The following is a 17,240-nucleotide window of genomic DNA, read 5'->3' as shown; positions in this document are numbered from 1 at the left end:
GATAATACAGTAATACAGAGACAATACAGAAAACATCAACATTCCAATCAAGTACAAGCAAAAAACATAAAAGCTAGAGTTATTATTTGATCATTTTTAATTCCTAATGTCCAAATTTTATAGCGCTGACGTCACGTGAGGTCGTCACGTGGATCACCCGCAGAGAGTTCAAGACGTGCGGTCAGACGTTCGATTAGCCGTTCGGTCGGTCGCTCGGTCGTTCGGTTGAACGGTTTTGGCACGGAGTACGCGCCATACATTCACGCCGGCAGCAGGAGCAGCGCGTGAGCGTCAAGCAGGAGCGTAGCGTGAGCAGCGCTGACGCAATGGTTTTGGCGCCGAGTCTATAGGTGCGTTCGACATGCGGCGCCGCAAGAAATCGGCTGCCGCCTTACAAAACAATGCATTCTGGTAAGATCATTTGTCCGACTTTGATCGGCGCTGCAGCCGCCTTTCGATCACGTGTGCCATCAAAGTACCGTGAGAGCAAAACGAGAGCAGTCGCAGAGGTCAGGCGCTGCAGCTGCACTGTAAAAAAATTGCTGTAGTTCTGCAGCTGGTTGCCAGTAACTTACTGTAGATTTTTAATTTATGTTATTTACTGGCAACAGTTTGTTCAAAGTTAAATGAACATTAAACATTAACAAGTCTTTGTCTTTACAGAATAAAACTATAAAATAACAACCTACTGCAAAGCATTCTGGGAACCAGAAACCTTCATCAACCTTTTTCTGTTTTTTTCCTTCAGATTTTGGTTCCCAGAATGCTTTGCATGAGGCTGTTATTTTAGTTTTATTCTGTAAAGATAAAGACTTGTTAATGTTTAATGTTCAATTAACTTTGAACAAACTGTTGCCAGTAAATAGCATAAATTTAAATCTACAGTAAGTTACTGGCAACCAGCTGCCAGTAATACTGTAATTTCTACAGATTTTGTTTACAGTGTGCTTAAAATCGGCTGCGAAAGCCTTGATGACTGTAGTATTCTTACGTTTGGTTATAAGCCAATCATATGTTAGAGGCAACGTATTGTCTTTTCGTATTGGCTGTATCACCTGTCAGTATTAGTAATGCAAATGAGTCAGCGTTTGTTTGTGTATCTCTTGCTGAATAGAGAGTTAGAACTCATGTTGCACAGCTGAAGAGTGTTAATAAAAGCTTCGTGTTTAAGCAGATTAAGCGTGCATCCAGATCTTTTCATACACGTTATTATCATAACGGAAACACGACATGGTGTCAGAGTGAACGGAAGATATATATAATAGATGGATACAGCTGGAGTTCCAATGCCCACGATGAATTGGGAAGCAACTAACTTGCCCGAAGCGTGGCGAAAGTTTCAACAGCACGCAGAGCTCATGTTCAGCGGACCGCTAAAGAAAAAGGGTGAGGATGAAAAATGTAGTTATCTTCTCCTTTGGGTCGGAGAAAAGGGCCGTGATATATTTAATACATGGTCGCTGTCTGCAGACGAAGCAAAAATCCTAAAGTCATATTACGACCGCTACACAGCATATGTTGAGCCCAAAGCGAATGTGATATTTGCACGTTACAAATTCCATGAAAAGGTGCAGGGAGAGCGCGAGCCCTTCGAGCAGTTTGTGACTGATCTGCGTCTACTTGTCAAAGACTGTAACTATGCAAATAGTGATGAGATGATACGTGATCGTATTGTGTTCGGGATACATTCGCCGAAAGTGAGAGAAAAACTTTTGAACGTGGGATCTGAATTAACGCTTGAAAAAGCGATAGACGTCGCTAGATCTCACGAGTTGGCTCAAGCACAGTTAAAAACCATCGCAAGCAGCATGAGTACCTCGCGTGAATATGCAGTGCACGCAATCTCTGGCCACACATCAAAAGGCTCGGTTCCAAAGCACCGTAACGCCAAATACAGAAAGAAATACAGCGACAGTTTCCAACCTAGAAGTACTCCTTCAGTGCACTCCAAAGAATGCGGCTACTGTGGAAACAAGCGTCATGTTGACCGCTCTCACTGTCCTGCAAGAGGAAAGGTGTGCAAAATATGTGGTAAATTAAACCATTTTGCAAAAGTATGTCGCTCTAACTGTGAGAAAGCTGTCCACGCAATAAGCCAAGAGGGTTCAGACCAGTTTGAGGAGTGTGATGAGCTGTTTATTGACTCAGTGACACAGGGCAGACAGAGCTCAGACACAGAACAAGCTTTTGTGAACATTAAAATAGGCCCAAAACAGCAGGACATCAAGTTCAAGCTGGACACTGGATCCTCAGCTAATGTCATACCCCTGTACGAGTACACCAAATTGGATATGCAGTGCACACTGCAGCCAGCATCTCGCCCCCTGTATGGATATGGTGGTGAACGCCTAGTTGTAAAAGGCAAATGCAACCTGAAATGCAAGCACAAAGAGATTGAGATGATTATGGCATTCTATGTAGTCGACACAAATGCACCCCCAGTCCTGGGGTTAAAAGGATGCATAGACTTTGGTCTCATTAAGATGGTGCTATCAGTAACAGAAACACAGACGGAAGTGCCAGTCCTGGAGAAGTTTGCGGACGTTTTCAAGGGGATCGGACTGTTTCCTGGTGAGTGTACCATACACTTAGATCCGCATGCAACCCCAGTAGTTCATCCACCCAGACGTGTTCCCCTTGCATTACGCAGCCGTCTTAAAGAGGAGCTTGAGAGCATGGAGAGGCAAGGTGTTATCGTTAAGGTCACAGAGCCGACCGAATGGGTTAACTCCATGGTTGTAGCCGAAAAACCACGCACAGGTCAGTTGAGGGTGTGTCTGGACCCAAGGGACCTTAACAAAGCCATTAAGCGGCCTCACTACCCGTTACCCACTCTTGAGGACATAACATCCAAGCTAGCTGGTGCCCGATACTTTAGCGTTCTTGATGCAAGATCAGGCTATTGGGCCATTAAGCTCACTGAGGAGTCATCAAGACTAACCACTTTCAACACAGTCTTTGGGCGCTACCGTTTCTTACGCCTCCCCTTCGGATTGATTTCAGCCCAAGATGTGTTCCAGCGAAAAATTGATGAAACTTATGAAGGTTTGAATGGGGTCATGGCAATAGTCGACGACATTCTCATTTATGGAAAGACCAAAGCCGAGCATGATGAAAACCTTCATGTTATGCTTGAGCGTTCCAGAGAGAGAGGAGTCAAGCTCAATCCAGAAAAAAGCGTGATCTGTGCTACAGAGGTGAGCTATTTTGGACATCTTCTCACTGCTGACGGGGTGAAGCCGGACCCGGCGAAAGTCGCTGCTGTGCGAGACATGGAACCACCTAAAGACAAAGGAGAACTGGAGACAGTGCTAGGTATGATCAATTACCTCTCCAAATTTGCACCTGGCCTTTCCGATGTCAACGCACCATTACGACAGCTCCTCAAGGAGTCAAGTGAGTTTGTTTGGGATGCCCAACATGACAAAGCTTTCAAGAAGATGAAAGAGTTACTCACATGTGAACCAGGCCCAGTCTTAGCTTATTTTGACCCTCTCAAAGAGCTTAGATTACAGGTTGATGCCTCCAAGTACGGGCTCGGGGCAGTACTGATGCAAGATGGAAGACCTATCGCGTACTCATCAAAGTCCCTTTCTGAGAGTGAAATCAACTACGCTCAAATTGAGAAAGAGCTTTTTGCTATACTCTTTGGCTGTAAGCGTTTCCATCAATACATCTACGGCCGCCAAGTCGTAGTTGAGAGCGACCACAAGCCCCTTGAGTCGATAATGCGGAAGCCCCTAGCATCAGTTCCCCCAAGGCTTCAGAGGATGATCCTTCAACTCCAGAAGTATAACTTCACCATTATACATCGACCAGGCAAAGACATCCCTGTTGCAGACACGTTGTCCAGAAAGTCGTTGTCTGACCAGGATACAAGCCTCAGTGAAGGAATGGATATCCAGGTACACACAGTGTACAGCAGCCTTCCTGTCAGTGACCAAAAATTGGAGGAAATCAGAGCTCAAACTGAAAAAGACCCACAGTTTCAGATACTGAAAGGAGTCATTCAAAGAGGCTGGCCTGATGAGAAAAGAAAGTGTCCCCTGAGCGTGTCTGAATTCTGGAACCACCGTGATGAGCTTTCATACCTGCATGGAATAATCTTCAAAGGTGAGAAGATTGTTGTTCCCACAAGCCTTCGATCAGACATGTTGTCACGTGTACATGCTAGTCACCTGGGCATTGAGAAGAGCAAGCAGAGGGCCCGTGACATTATGTTCTGGCCTGGGATGGGGAAAGAAATTGAGAACATGATTAGCAAGTGCTCAATCTGCCTCATGTATCGCCCCTCCAACACCAAAGAGCCCATGATCAGTCACAAAGTCCCAGATAGGCCATGGCAAGTAGTGGCTACCGATTTGTTCACCTGGAACAACGAGGACTATCTTGTGACAGTTGACTATTACAGCAGGTATTTTGAACTGGACAAGCTGCACAGTACAACCTCCGCTGCTGTGATAAGTAAACTGAAGGCTTCTTTTGCACGCCACGGCATTCCAGAAGCTGTCATCTCAGACAACGGGCCCCAGTACAGCTCTGGTGAATTTGAAACATTTGCAAGAACATGGGAATTTAAGCATACTACCACAAGTCCATACTACCCACAAAGTAATGGGTTGGCAGAGAAATCTGTGCACACTGCAAAGATGTTGCTGGAAAAGGCTAAGGCTGACAAAAGGGACCCATACCTTAGTCTCCTGGAGTATCGCAACAGCCCTGTTGATGGATTCAAGTCACCAGCTCAGCTGTTAATGAGTCGCCGTCTGCGCTCAACCTTACCCAATACCAATCAGCAGCTCCTGCCAAAGGTTGTCAGTTGTAGAGATGTCAAAGCAAAGAGGCTACGTAAACAACAACACCAAAAAAGCTACTACGACAGATCGGCGAGACCTTTGTCTCAACTCAAGGAAGGACAGTCAGTCCGAGTTCAGGTGCAAGGATACTGGAAGCCAGCTGTTATCGTCAGAGCAGCCAACACTGAGAGATCGTATCATCTGCGTACTGCTGATGGACAGGAGTACAGACGCAACAGACGTCACCTCCTGGACACAAAAGAATCTCAGACCGACAATTCTGACATAGCAGTAAGGCATGAAACTGCTGAACTATGTGCAACACCAACCAGCAACGCACCACACAATGATATTGCACACACACCTGACCACACTGATGGACTGCCCATGTGTAACACTTACAGAACCAGATATGGACGCCAAATAAAGGCCAGAGTTATTCTGGATCTGTGATTGTACAAGGGTGTAGGCGGATCGCTGCCCTTCCAAAAGAAAATTCAATGTTCAATACATTCCAAATGTTCAATGCAGTTTACATTCATCTGTAGTTGATAATATGGTTATGTGTATATACACAGCATGTTTGCACAACAGTTTTATGGTTCATTGGCATATTAGTATATACATGTAACATGAAAATTGAATGCTTTCTTTACTTAATACGTTATGCAGTATTTTGCACTTTGTGTTGTATTATTTTAAAAGAAGGGGGATGTAGTATTCTTACGTTTGGTTATAAGCCAATCATATGTTAGAGGCAACGTATTGCCTTTTCGTATTGGCTGTATCACCTGTCAGTATTAGTAATGCAAATGAGTCAGCGTTTGTTTGTGTATCTCTTGCTGAATAGAGAGTTAGAACTCATGTTGCACAGCTGAAGAGTGTTAATAAAAGCTTCGTGTTTAAGCAGATTAAGCGTGCATCCAGATCTTTTCATACACGTTATTATCATAACGGAAACACGACAATGACGACACACTTTATTCTCATTGGTCAGATTATGTGACGACAAGCACGACGTGTGCTGCGTGTTTTTCTTAAAAAAGTTCCTGTATGTAATCAATCTTTATATCGAATATCTAATATTCAAACAAAACATTAATGATGAAAATGAAGATTAGGCGATATGGTAAATATATATTCTTATTGTATAAGAGTAAATTTTGGGGAAAAAAACCTGGTCAACCAGAGGCCGTTTTTTTAATGGATGCTGTGAGAGGCTTCACTACACTGAATAAACTGCTTATATTTGTAAAAAATGTCCTATAGCTAACTACAAAACTAAGATGCAAATAATAAATGTCATATTGCATTACATTAAAGTAACTCACATACTTGATATGATCAACAAAAAAAGCAAAACGATTGTATAGAATAAACGATAGGGTAACTTTTTTTATTTATTTTTTTTTATTTATCTTATGTAGTTTCATTTCTTCTTTTTCTTTATTGCTTTTTTGTGTATGTTTGGAATACAGTTTCATCCTCTATAAGTGTCCGACTTGACTGCCGTCTCTTTACTCCTCCCCCGACTGCAAGCGGCTGCTCTCGCCAGCCGGCGGCAGGCTAGTGTAGTGCATCTCGAACGCACCTTATTTTTGCTGCGCCGCTTTTACGCTGGGTTAAAGCCACAGTGCATCGATCTTGATCAAAACTGGCCCGATTAACACGAAAAATAACAATTTCACCATAAAATCATGTATCCAATGTAACACAATCACGGTTTAAATGGCTCACCAGTAAAAATAATGTTTTTTTTTTTTTTGTAAATAATGTCTAGTTAGCCTTCTTGTTCAAAACAATCACTTTAGCAAAGTTTGTACTATTTTCTGCTTGTTTTGATATATACAAGAATAAATACATTTATATTACTGCCATTAAAATGTTAATATAAAACATATTTTAAAATACAGAAACAAAATCATTTTTAAAAGTGAAGATTCTGAAAGTATTGAAGGAGATCCTATAATAATTTTATATAGATTTACAGTAGTAACAACAAATTATATTTTTATATGATATGTCTTATCATGTTTTTAAATATGATGGTTTCATTATCTCAAAGTTGGACAGCCACCGTAAAAAAAAAAAATGATATATACCATATGAAACCGGCTGTGCAAATCTCGAATCAAATCATTAAAGTAACACTCCACTTTTTTTGGAAATAGGCTCATTCTCCAACTCCCCCCGAGTTAATAAGTTGATTTTTACCGTTTTGAAATCCATTCAGCAGTTCTCTTGTTCTGGTGATATCACTTTTAGCATAGCTTAGCATAGATCATTGAATCCTATTAGACCAATAGCATCACGTTCAAAAATAACCAACGAGTTTCCATATTTGTCCTATTTAAAACTTGATTCTTCTGTAGTTATATCGTGTACTAATACCGGCGGAAATGCAAAGCTGCGAGTTCTAGGCTGATAAGATTAGGAACTACACTCCCATTCCGGCGTAATAGTCAAGGAAGTTTGCTGCCGTAATAAGGCTGAAGCAGGAGCAGTAATACCACGCAGCACATGTGCAAATTCTAAACTAGCTGGGAACTCATTTCTGATAATACCCTGCCTGCTTCGGCCATATTACGGCAGCAAACTTCCTTGACTATTACGCCGGAATGGAAGTGTAGTTCCTAATCTTATCAGCCTAGAAACTCGCAGCTTTGCATTTCCACCGGTCTTAGTACACGATATAACTAGAAGAGTCAAGTTTTAAATAGGACAAATATCTAAACTCGTTGGTCATTTTTGAACGCAATGCTATTGGTCTAATAGGATTCAATGATCTATGCTAAGCTAGTTTATAGTAGCTGAGTTTATATACCGCTTAAAACCCTCAAAAACAACCACAATACATTTGAACAACCCAGCAAGCTTATTTCAAAGAAATCAGCCTCACCTGCAATTTAGGTTGTGTGTGCGAATGATTTTGACTTCATTTGTGCGAGGTTTGAAGTCCTGCCACAGATATTCTGGTGAGAGCACCTTGCTGGGTTTGTTATACAGGAAGTACTTGTTCAAATGGGACTCCTCCTGCCATGCTGCCTCAATGGATTTAGCTGCATCAATGTCCAGTTGCTCCCGGCAGGTTTTAGCAACCTTATGTACGTCTTTCACTAAGCCCCCAATCACAGCTCCTCCATAATAATAATCACCCTCAGAATAAGGAATGAACGCTTGAGACTCTGGCCTGCGCTCATATGGGAACTGTTCACGTGGTGTTTGATAGTAACCAGGATGTATCACACCTATAAGACGACCCAAAGACTCTGGCCCCCATCGCCCGTAGAACTTTGTGTCCACATCAAGGCTGAAAACATAGTCAGCTTCATTGACCAATCGACTCTCAATCAGTTTCTCCAGCTTTTCCATCCTGCTCAAAGTGATCTCCTGCCATCTGTTAGAAGTAGGCACTTTCAACACCGTCAGCTGACGTTCTTCACCCAGTTTCACTTCAGGAATCTGATCTGGTTGATCAGTGAACAGATAATAATGCACACGAAATCCAACAAAGTAATTCTGCTCTGCAGACTCCAAAAAATCTTTAAGAAACTGAGTGTATCTGGAAAAAAGTAATAAAAAAATTACAATTTAATAGATTTTCCTTATTTGGCAATTTATTCACCATTAGAAGACCATAAGACATACTCTAATAGACTGTACATTTGAGACCAAACAAAACACTAGATCAGGGGTGTCCAATTCTGCTTCTGAATGGCCACTTTCCTGGAGATTTCAGTTCTAGCACACCTGCCTTTTGTATTGTTGAAATGAAAAACATCGGAGTATTCAAAGAAAGCAGGGTTAACTTACCATCACACAAAACCCAGCACTCTTAGTTGATTACCCCAAAACAAAACAAAAATCTTACTCATGAGTATCAGTTCCAAAACCATGGCCACTTTAAATGCTTATCATTGTAGGCATCATCCGTGGTGTGAAAAACACACAAGAACCAGAAAAATAAAACACAGGAAACAGCATACAGATGAGGGAACAACAGGAAACAGAACATACACAAACTAGTATTCAAACTATAAAAACAAACCCCCAGGAAACACCAAGACTGTATTCCAATTCAAATTTTAAGCATTACCCTTGGTAACCTCCCTCCATCTTGTGGACTTGGATGTACATTATTGCTGAGTGCACACTATTGGCAAAGCTTGTGTAATATTAAAATGGATCGCTCTAAGCATTTGATCACTTGGAATCCGCTGTGGCGCTGACCTATCATCTACAAAAAAAATTTCTTAGGAATTGTTCTATGCAGCATTCATGAGGGTCTGTCTATAAGGAAAAGTGGAATACACCTCAAGTTTCTAGACATCCTGAAGATCTTAATTAGCTCGTTCATGAGTGTAAATCTGGAGCTAAACTCCAGGAGCATGATTTTTCACTACACTGTAAACAGGTTCATATCTGCAAGGGTTTAGTGATGAAACTGCTAAAACCATAGAGATGGCCAAATAAAACTAGACACGTTTTGCAGTCTCTCACAGAAAGAAAAAAAAAAGTAAAATGTCAGTCATGTTTGGTAATTCATGGCCATTCACCACCTTCTTCTTGACTCTTACAATTAATTGCTACAATCAAGTTCAGAGAAAAAGATAGGAGAGATGGCAACTCACTTTCCAAGAGCGAAGACTGTAGTTGCTATGGTGATGTTTTGCTGTTTGTAGATCGATTCAATCAGTGTTGGATCAAAAGTTCCTTCCCATACAATAGGGGCTAACCATGGTGTCACAGCAATAACTTTGCCATCTGAGCCGTTTTATATTAGGAAATACACATACATATAGATGAAATGCAAATCAAATGCAAAATAGTATTAAAATAATATAATGAAGTTTAAAGGATTAATTCACTTTCAGAACAAAAATTTACAGATAATGTACTCACCCCCTTGTCATCCAAGATGTTCATGTCTTTCTTTCTTCCTTCAGTTGTAAGGAAGTGTTTTTTGAGTAAAACATTTCAGGATTTCTCTCCATATAATGGACTTCTATGCTGCCCCCGAGTTTGAACTTCCAAAATGCAGCTTCAAAGGGCTCTAAACGATCTCAGCCGAGGAAAAAAGGGTCTTATCTAGCAAAACTATGGGTTATTTTCTAAAAACAAAATTACAACTTATATACTTTTTAACCTCAAATGCTTGTCTTGTCTAGCTCGGCAAGATGAGCATTTGAGATTAAAAAGTATATAAGTTGTAAATGTTTTTAGAAAATAACCGATCGTTTCGCTAGATAAGACCCTTCTTCCTAGGCTTGGATCATAGAGAGCCCTTTGAAGCTGCATTTAAACTGCATTTTGGAAGTTCAAACTCAGGGGCACCATAGAAGTCCATTATATGGAGAGAAATCCTGAAATGTTTTACTCAAAAAACACCATTTCTTTACGACTGAAGAAAGAAAGACATGAACATCTTGGATGACAAGGGGGTGAGTACATTATCTGTAAATTCTTGTTCTGAAAGTGAACAAATAAGTGTGGATTCTTACCTGACTACACTGGGCTGATTGTATGAAAGCCTGTGCAATAAAATAGTAACAGTGTAAAAAAAAAAAAAATCAGTTGTGATGTATTGCATTTATCTCCAAAAGTCAAAGCATGTTATTCTTTGTTACTCTAAAACTGTTTTGATTTCCCACCTACTACAAAAGTCTATTGATGATGTGTTTTACTGTCAGCTGAACAGATCTTTTGACATCACAAGCTTTCAACTGACTTTAAGTTAAATTTCTCAAACACAAGATCACAAACCCTAACAGACTTTTATTGGTTTAAACAAATTTAAAACAGGGGTTTCCATAAAACAGCCATGAGCTAAGAATGTTTTTGTCTTCAGCAGTAGCCCCATTAACTAAGAATTAACTTTTTAAAAAATCACTTTTAAGAAGATGAAGATTAAGTTTTACACACCCCGGCGATGAGAGCAATTCATAGTTCTTCTTCCACTTTAACCTAATAATAATATTATTAAATATAAATATAAAATCAAAATTTGATTATATGTGACCCTGGACCACAAAACCAGTCTTAAGTCGCTGGGGTATATTTGTAGCAATAGCCAAAAATACATTGTATGGGTCAAAATTATTGATTTTTCTTTTATGCCAAAAATCATTAGGAAATTAAGTAAAGATATTGTTTCATTAAGATTTTTTGTAAAATTTCTACTATAAATATATCAAAATGTAATTTTTGATTAGTAATATGCATTGTTAAGAACTTAATTTGGACAACTTTAAAGGTGATTTTCTCAGTATTTTGATTTTTTTGCACCCTCAGATTCCAGATTTTCAAATAGATGTATCTCGGCCAAATATTGTCCTATCCAAACAAAACCATACATCAATAGAAAGCTTATTTATTGAGCTTTCATATGTTGTAAACATCTCAGTTTTGTAAAATTTTACCTTATGACTGGTTTTGTGGTCCAGGGTCACATATGGTGTAAGTTTATGTACTTTAAGTTGATGTATATAATCATGTATACACACTGTGAGAAAGAAAATTGTACCTTTAGGGTGTTCAAAATACCATACCGTACACTAATATGTTTCTTTTAAGGGTAAAGAAGGAATAAAGGCGTCCTTTTGAGGGTACTGCCCCAGATAAAAGCTGTTATACTGTTATATATAAGCTGTTATATTTTCTGAGAGTGCAGGTTATAGCATGTGTGAGCATTTGTTTTTGTTTTAAAGTGAGATGTATATGAATTACATCTTTACTTACTTGAAGAAGACTTGGTCTATTACCTGCTGTTTACAACTTATAACACTGATAGATAAATAAATAAATAGCAGCAATGCAAACTTCCCAAATTAAGAGAATAACACAACATAACACAAAACATCTGAACCATGTCTAACTGTAAACTCACCTGTTGATGTACTGGTAAATGAACCTGTGAAAAAAGACATAGAAGTTCATTAAGGAGCGATCTTTGATTTTCTTCTTAGAGATCACATTTAGGTTGGATTGCTCATGTTTGTCATGTACACAGAAAATGCAGCATAATGAATATTTATAAAATATATTTATAAAAAACATTTCCATAAACCCCATCAGGTTCTGTTGCCTATGATGCAGAGGAAATTAATGATACTTTTAGACTTTTCTATTCAAATCTTTATGAACCCGAGGCATTCTTTGACCCGACTGTCCTTAAATTATATCTTTCAAAGCTTAATTTACCCGCCCTGTCCAAGGAAGAAGCAGAATTTCTTGATAAACCTCCCACTATTACAGAACTAAAAGATGCACTAACCTCAATGAAAAGGGGCAAATCTCCAGGACTAGATGGTTTTCCTCCGGAGCTATTCCTGGAATTGTGGGATAGTATTGGTCCACTTCTTCTAAATTCAATCAACTACTCTCTTACCACTGGTTCATTTCATCGTGATCAAAATACATCACTTATCTCTGTGTTGCTTAAGAAGGGCAAGTCCCCTCTGAAGTGCGGTAGTTACAGGCCAATATCTTTAATTTCAACGGAGTTGAAGCTATTTGCTAAACTTTTAGTTAAAAGACTTGAATTATATGTATGCAAATTAATTCATTTTGATCAATCCGGATTTTTAAGAGGGAGACTTGCATCTGATAATATTAGGCGTCTTCTGCACACTATACATGCTTCTGAAATTGATACTCAACCTGCAGCAGTCTTCAGTTTAGATGCACAAAAGGCCTTTGATCGGGTCAGCTGGGAGTATCTTTGGATAGTTCTAGAGGAATTTGGCTTCGGAAAAACATTCATATCTATGGTCAGAACACTCTATACTAATCCTTATGCAGTAGTATCAACAGGTAACATTCTGTCAAAGTCATTTCCTCTGCATCGTGGCACCCGTCAGGGCTGTCCACTTTCCCCCCTACTTTTTGCATTGTCATTAGAACCACTAGCACAATCGATTCGACTTGATTCTTTAATATCACCCATAATCATACAAGGAACTCAGCATAAAATTTCTCTTTATGCAGATAACATACTCTTATATTTTACTAATATACATGTCTCCTTACCTCAAATAATAAAAGTATTCTCCCAGTTTAACAAATTCTCTGGCTATAAAATAAACTGGGATAAATCCCTTCTTTTTCCATTAAATGCATTTGCAAAAAGCCTTCCATTACCGCCTATTCCTCATATCCAGTGGCATGACACAGCATTTACATATTTAGGGGTAAAAATAACAAATTTGTCGAATATATCACGTATAAATTATGATAAACTTAAACTTGAAATCTTTGCAGATATGCAGAGATGGTCCAATCTTAAAATGTCACTACAAGGTAGAATTTCAATTATAAAAACGAATGTTTTTTCGGTAGGTTAAATTTTCTTTTTTCTATGATTCCTTTATCTCCACCTGTAAAATATTTTGAGGAGCTGCAGTCTCGAATCTCTAATTTTATTTGGGATGGTAAAAAACCCCGGATCCGTCTTAGTACTCTTCAACGGATGAAATTGTCTGGTGGTCTTGCACTGCCTGACTTTAAATTGTATTATTGGTCCTTTCAGGTGAAATCACTTACAAATTGGTGCGACAAAGACTCTGTACTTCCCTGCATGGCGTCAGATAGAACAAGAAATTGTAAGACCACATAGAATTGAAGATCTGTTATTTGCTGGACTTAAACCTAAATCTGCACATAAGATGTTTGGGCCAATTATAGGCAACTCTCTGCAGATTTGGACAGATGTTCAGAGTCAAATGGGCTGCACTACTAAACTTTGTGATCGATCCCCTATATGGCATAATTATAATTTATTGCAGAAGTATGGTTCATATTTCAACACAAGTTGGGCCTCTAAAGGAGTTTACACTCTGCAGGATCTATATGGACAAAATGGCTTAAAATCATTTCAGGACCTTCAAGAAACATACTCTCTCCCTGGATTTTCCTGGTTTTTGTACCTGCAACTAAGGTCAGCTATCAAAGCTCATGGAGTTCCCTGGGACTCTCCCCTTTGTGCTCACCCTCTGAATCTGTGGATTTATCCAGGAACATCGTGTAGTGGACTGGTGTCTAGAATATACACAGTTAATCTCAAAACGTGATAAACCCCTGGGAGTGATTAAATCGTGGAATCATGATCTTAAAGAGAGAGACATGGAACTGGACTGGAACAATGTATGGAACAATCTGTTTTTTTCATCAAAGAATCCTGCACACCAACTAATCCATTTTAAGTTTGTGCAGAAATTTTACCTTTCCCCATACAGACGTTTTAAAATGAAGCTTACAGATACCCCAAATTGTGAAAAATTTAATTTGAATGCGGCTGGTACTTACTTGCATATCTTTTGGGACTGTCCAGATGTCTCTAAGCTTTGGTCTCAAGTGGCAGTTTTTCTTGAAGGTATATTGGATTTCCCAGTTCCTAAACGGCTTACTTTATTTTTATTTAATGATGATTCATCACTTATTACTGGTACTAATTTGGCTTCTAAGAAAATTATATTTGCAGGTTTAACTGCTGCAAAAAAGACCATAATTCATTCTTGGTTTTCTTCTGGATCCCCATCAATAAAAGAATGGTATAACTACTTTAGAGATATTGTTATGATAGAAAGATCATTGGCCGTCATTCATAAAACACGAAGTTCAACTTTGGATGTTTGGAACAAAGTTATTGTCGCACTTTTGGAACCACCTGTATTTCCTCAGGTTTAATGCATAATTTAAATGGGTCTTAACAATGCCACAAATGGCATTTTATTTATTTTGCACTTATTACTATTATTATTTACTTTTTCTCTTGTCTCAAGGCTTTGGCAACTGTAAATAGTTTTAATTTTGATGCTTTATATACTTGGTGTATAACAACGCAAAATGTATATCTCATGTGGAAGTGAAATAAAAAGATAATCACAAAAAAAAACATTTCCATCTAATTTTCACACTCTGGCGTTACCTCTTGCAGAAACCAAAGCAAATGTTTACTACTGCGATTGACTAACTACTAAAGTGGACACCACACTGAAATGCTGCTTACTCAAATGACTAGCTAAAGCAACACAATACCTATACATTTTGTCAAACTTAATTTCATTGTGTTCAGTCCACTTAAATATACAGTTGCAAGAGATTGCAGTTCTGACATACAAGCTTTTCTGAAGTCCAGGATTTTATAAAATTGCATCTATACCAGTTTACTGGAAAACTGAAAGTGATCATGTGAATATATAATGTAATGCTTTTGAGTTATAGGACTTTTTAATAACACAGATAATTATTCAACCTATGCAACATTGCCGTTTTAAGTCACTTATTTTTATGGTAGGAAACAAAATAGACTTAAAACACAATTAAGCCTTTAGAAACTAAATTTAAGGAAGAAAAAAACAGAATTAGCTTGAGCTGCTACCCACAGATAAACATATCCCATGCATGTGCTGAAGTTGAGTAGCAACAAAGTCAACAAAGCTCTCACAAAAGTTCCTAGAGACACAGTTGGCAGCCTTACTCCTTAGTTTAAAATATGTTATACCAAAAAACCTGCAATGTACAGCCAAAGACTTGCAAGATGACCAAAAGAAAGGAGGAAAAACATTTCAGTTCAGAGTATAAGAACACTAGACAAGTATGGCTTCATGTTGAGGCATCTTGCGGGTTGTCTTGAGGTTGTTGTACTGTAGCAGAAAATGGCAATCATCACCGTATGAAGGACATCATGGATTCTTTGAAGTATCAGGCCATTTTGGCAAGAATTGTGAAGGTTTTGGTGCAAAGACTGAAGCGATGATCAATGTAATTTCCTGCAGGACAGCCATCCCAAAGTATTTTAAGAAAGCAGTGGCAGTGTGAAAACAAGAAATTATTAGGGATCTGAAAGCTTTTTCAGGCACAAAATGGGCCAAGACTGCAGTAAAGAGGTGACAGAAGCTTCTAAGCATGTGCAGGCAGGATTCACTGGTGATTTTAAAGAATAAATTATTCTGTGCAAAATTTGACTTTTGAGGGTTGAATAATTTTGAACAAGAGTGTTTAGAGCCAGTTTGAATTTTATCATGATTTATCAATGTTACATTCTCAGAATCACTCAAATGTGTATTAATAAACTTTCTCTAGTGTACTGATGTCTTTGTTGAATTGCTTTCATAAAATGTTGTTCTCCACAGCAAAATGTCTTGCAGGTCAAATGATTTTATTTGCAACTATATGTAAAACTGAAATTTACTTAATCCGTTTGTGTTGGGATTACATAGATGATTTTGTTTGCATTAACTAAACTGGACGGTGCTTGTTATTCCCCAGCATGCTTTGCATACTGGCCAGATCAGAAGAGTAAATGTTGAAATAAGTTGAAATAAGTTAAACTACCAGGTGCTCTGTTTCTCTTCAGCCAACGTAAGCAAGAAACTGTCCAGGATTAACCCATGAAAGGCTGCAAGCTCTGAGAACATACTTGGCCGTGTACTGAAAGACTGTGTTGCACAGCTGACAGCTGACAGCTGACAGCCAGGCAGCCGTCCCCAAGTGTCTTAAATCCACCACCAAAATTCCAGTACTGAAGAAGTTACCTGTGTCGTGCCTGAATGACGATTGTACCATAGCACTGACCCCAAAAAGGATGAAGTGCATTGTGTTTTGAAGCTGGACCCATTCCAGTTTGCATACCGTCCAAATTGGCTCTTACTCACCTGCAACAGCAGCTCAGCACTCAACACAGTAATCCCTGAGCAGCTTATCAACAAACTAAATTTTCTGGGCCTCAACTTACCCCTCTGTATTTGGATCTTGGACTTTTTAACTGAAAGACCTCAGTCAGTCTGTTTTGGCTGCAACATCTCCAGCACTACCACACTGAGCACAGGTGCCCCACAGTGCTTTATGCTCAGCCGGCCGCTCTTTATGTTTCTGACTCACGACTGCACTGCTAAGTTCACCTCCAACCACATCATCAAGTTTTCTGATGACATAACTGTGGTAGACCTCCTCAGAAACTACAATAAAACACACTACAGAGAGGAAGTGGCACAGCTGGCTCAATGGTTGGGTACTAACAACCTGTCCCTCAACATGAGGAAGACATAGGAGGTTGTGATAGACTTTAGGGGAAACTCTGTTGAATACCCCCTACTGACCATCAACGGCTCGACTGTGGAAAGAGCCGCCATCTTTCTTGGGAACAATAAAGCAATGACTGTAAAAGCCTGACTCGCTGTTCACTAAAGGAACTGTTTCCATGGCTCCTTTGAGCATCTTTGTCACATACATAAGTTTGTATAATGCCTCTGAAACGAGGTGGCCGGTCTCGTTCTAGGAAAGCCGTCAATATACACAGTCCACCAAAGTTAATCTATACTCACCTGTCAATTACTGTTATGAAAGGCGGTGACTGTTATAATTGACTGTTATAATTGACTGTTATGTCAATTACTGCAGGTGTGGGTTTATCAAACAGGACCTGTGCAGGACTCTGGATCTGGG

At 39.2% G+C, this 17,240-nt stretch overlaps 1 protein-coding gene across 1 annotated transcript; it reads right to left on the bottom strand.

The window, feature by feature from the left end:
• Nucleotides 1–7,691: 7,691 nt before the first annotated feature.
• LOC141334855 (globoside alpha-1,3-N-acetylgalactosaminyltransferase 1-like) lies at nt 7,692–16,391 on the bottom strand. Its single transcript, XM_073840079.1, has 5 exons — nt 16,216–16,391; nt 11,683–11,706; nt 10,301–10,327; nt 9,428–9,568; nt 7,692–8,358 (listed from the first exon to the last, which is right to left on the bottom strand). The coding sequence occupies exons 1-5, from the start codon at nt 16,389–16,391 to the stop codon at nt 7,692–7,694; spliced, it is 1,035 nt and encodes a 344-aa protein (XP_073696180.1).
• Between the last annotated feature and the right edge of the window lie 849 nt (nt 16,392–17,240).

Source organism: Garra rufa, chromosome 5 (assembly GCF_049309525.1).
Source record: "Garra rufa chromosome 5, GarRuf1.0, whole genome shotgun sequence".
Taxonomy (NCBI): domain Eukaryota; kingdom Metazoa; phylum Chordata; class Actinopteri; order Cypriniformes; family Cyprinidae; genus Garra; species Garra rufa.
This window is presented reverse-complemented; position numbering and strand designations above follow the sequence as displayed.

Coding starts and splice junctions, on each gene's coding strand:
- LOC141334855 (XM_073840079.1), bottom strand. CDS start 16,391: ATGCACTTCATCCTTTTTGGGGTCAGTGCTATGGTACAATCGTCATTC. Junction 11,707..16,215: donor GTCTTTCAGTACACGGCCAA/GTATGTTCTCAG, acceptor CTTTTTTCACAG/GTTCATTTACCAGTACATCA. Junction 10,328..11,682: donor ATTTACCAGTACATCAACAG/GTGAGTTTACAG, acceptor TTTATTGCACAG/GCTTTCATACAATCAGCCCA.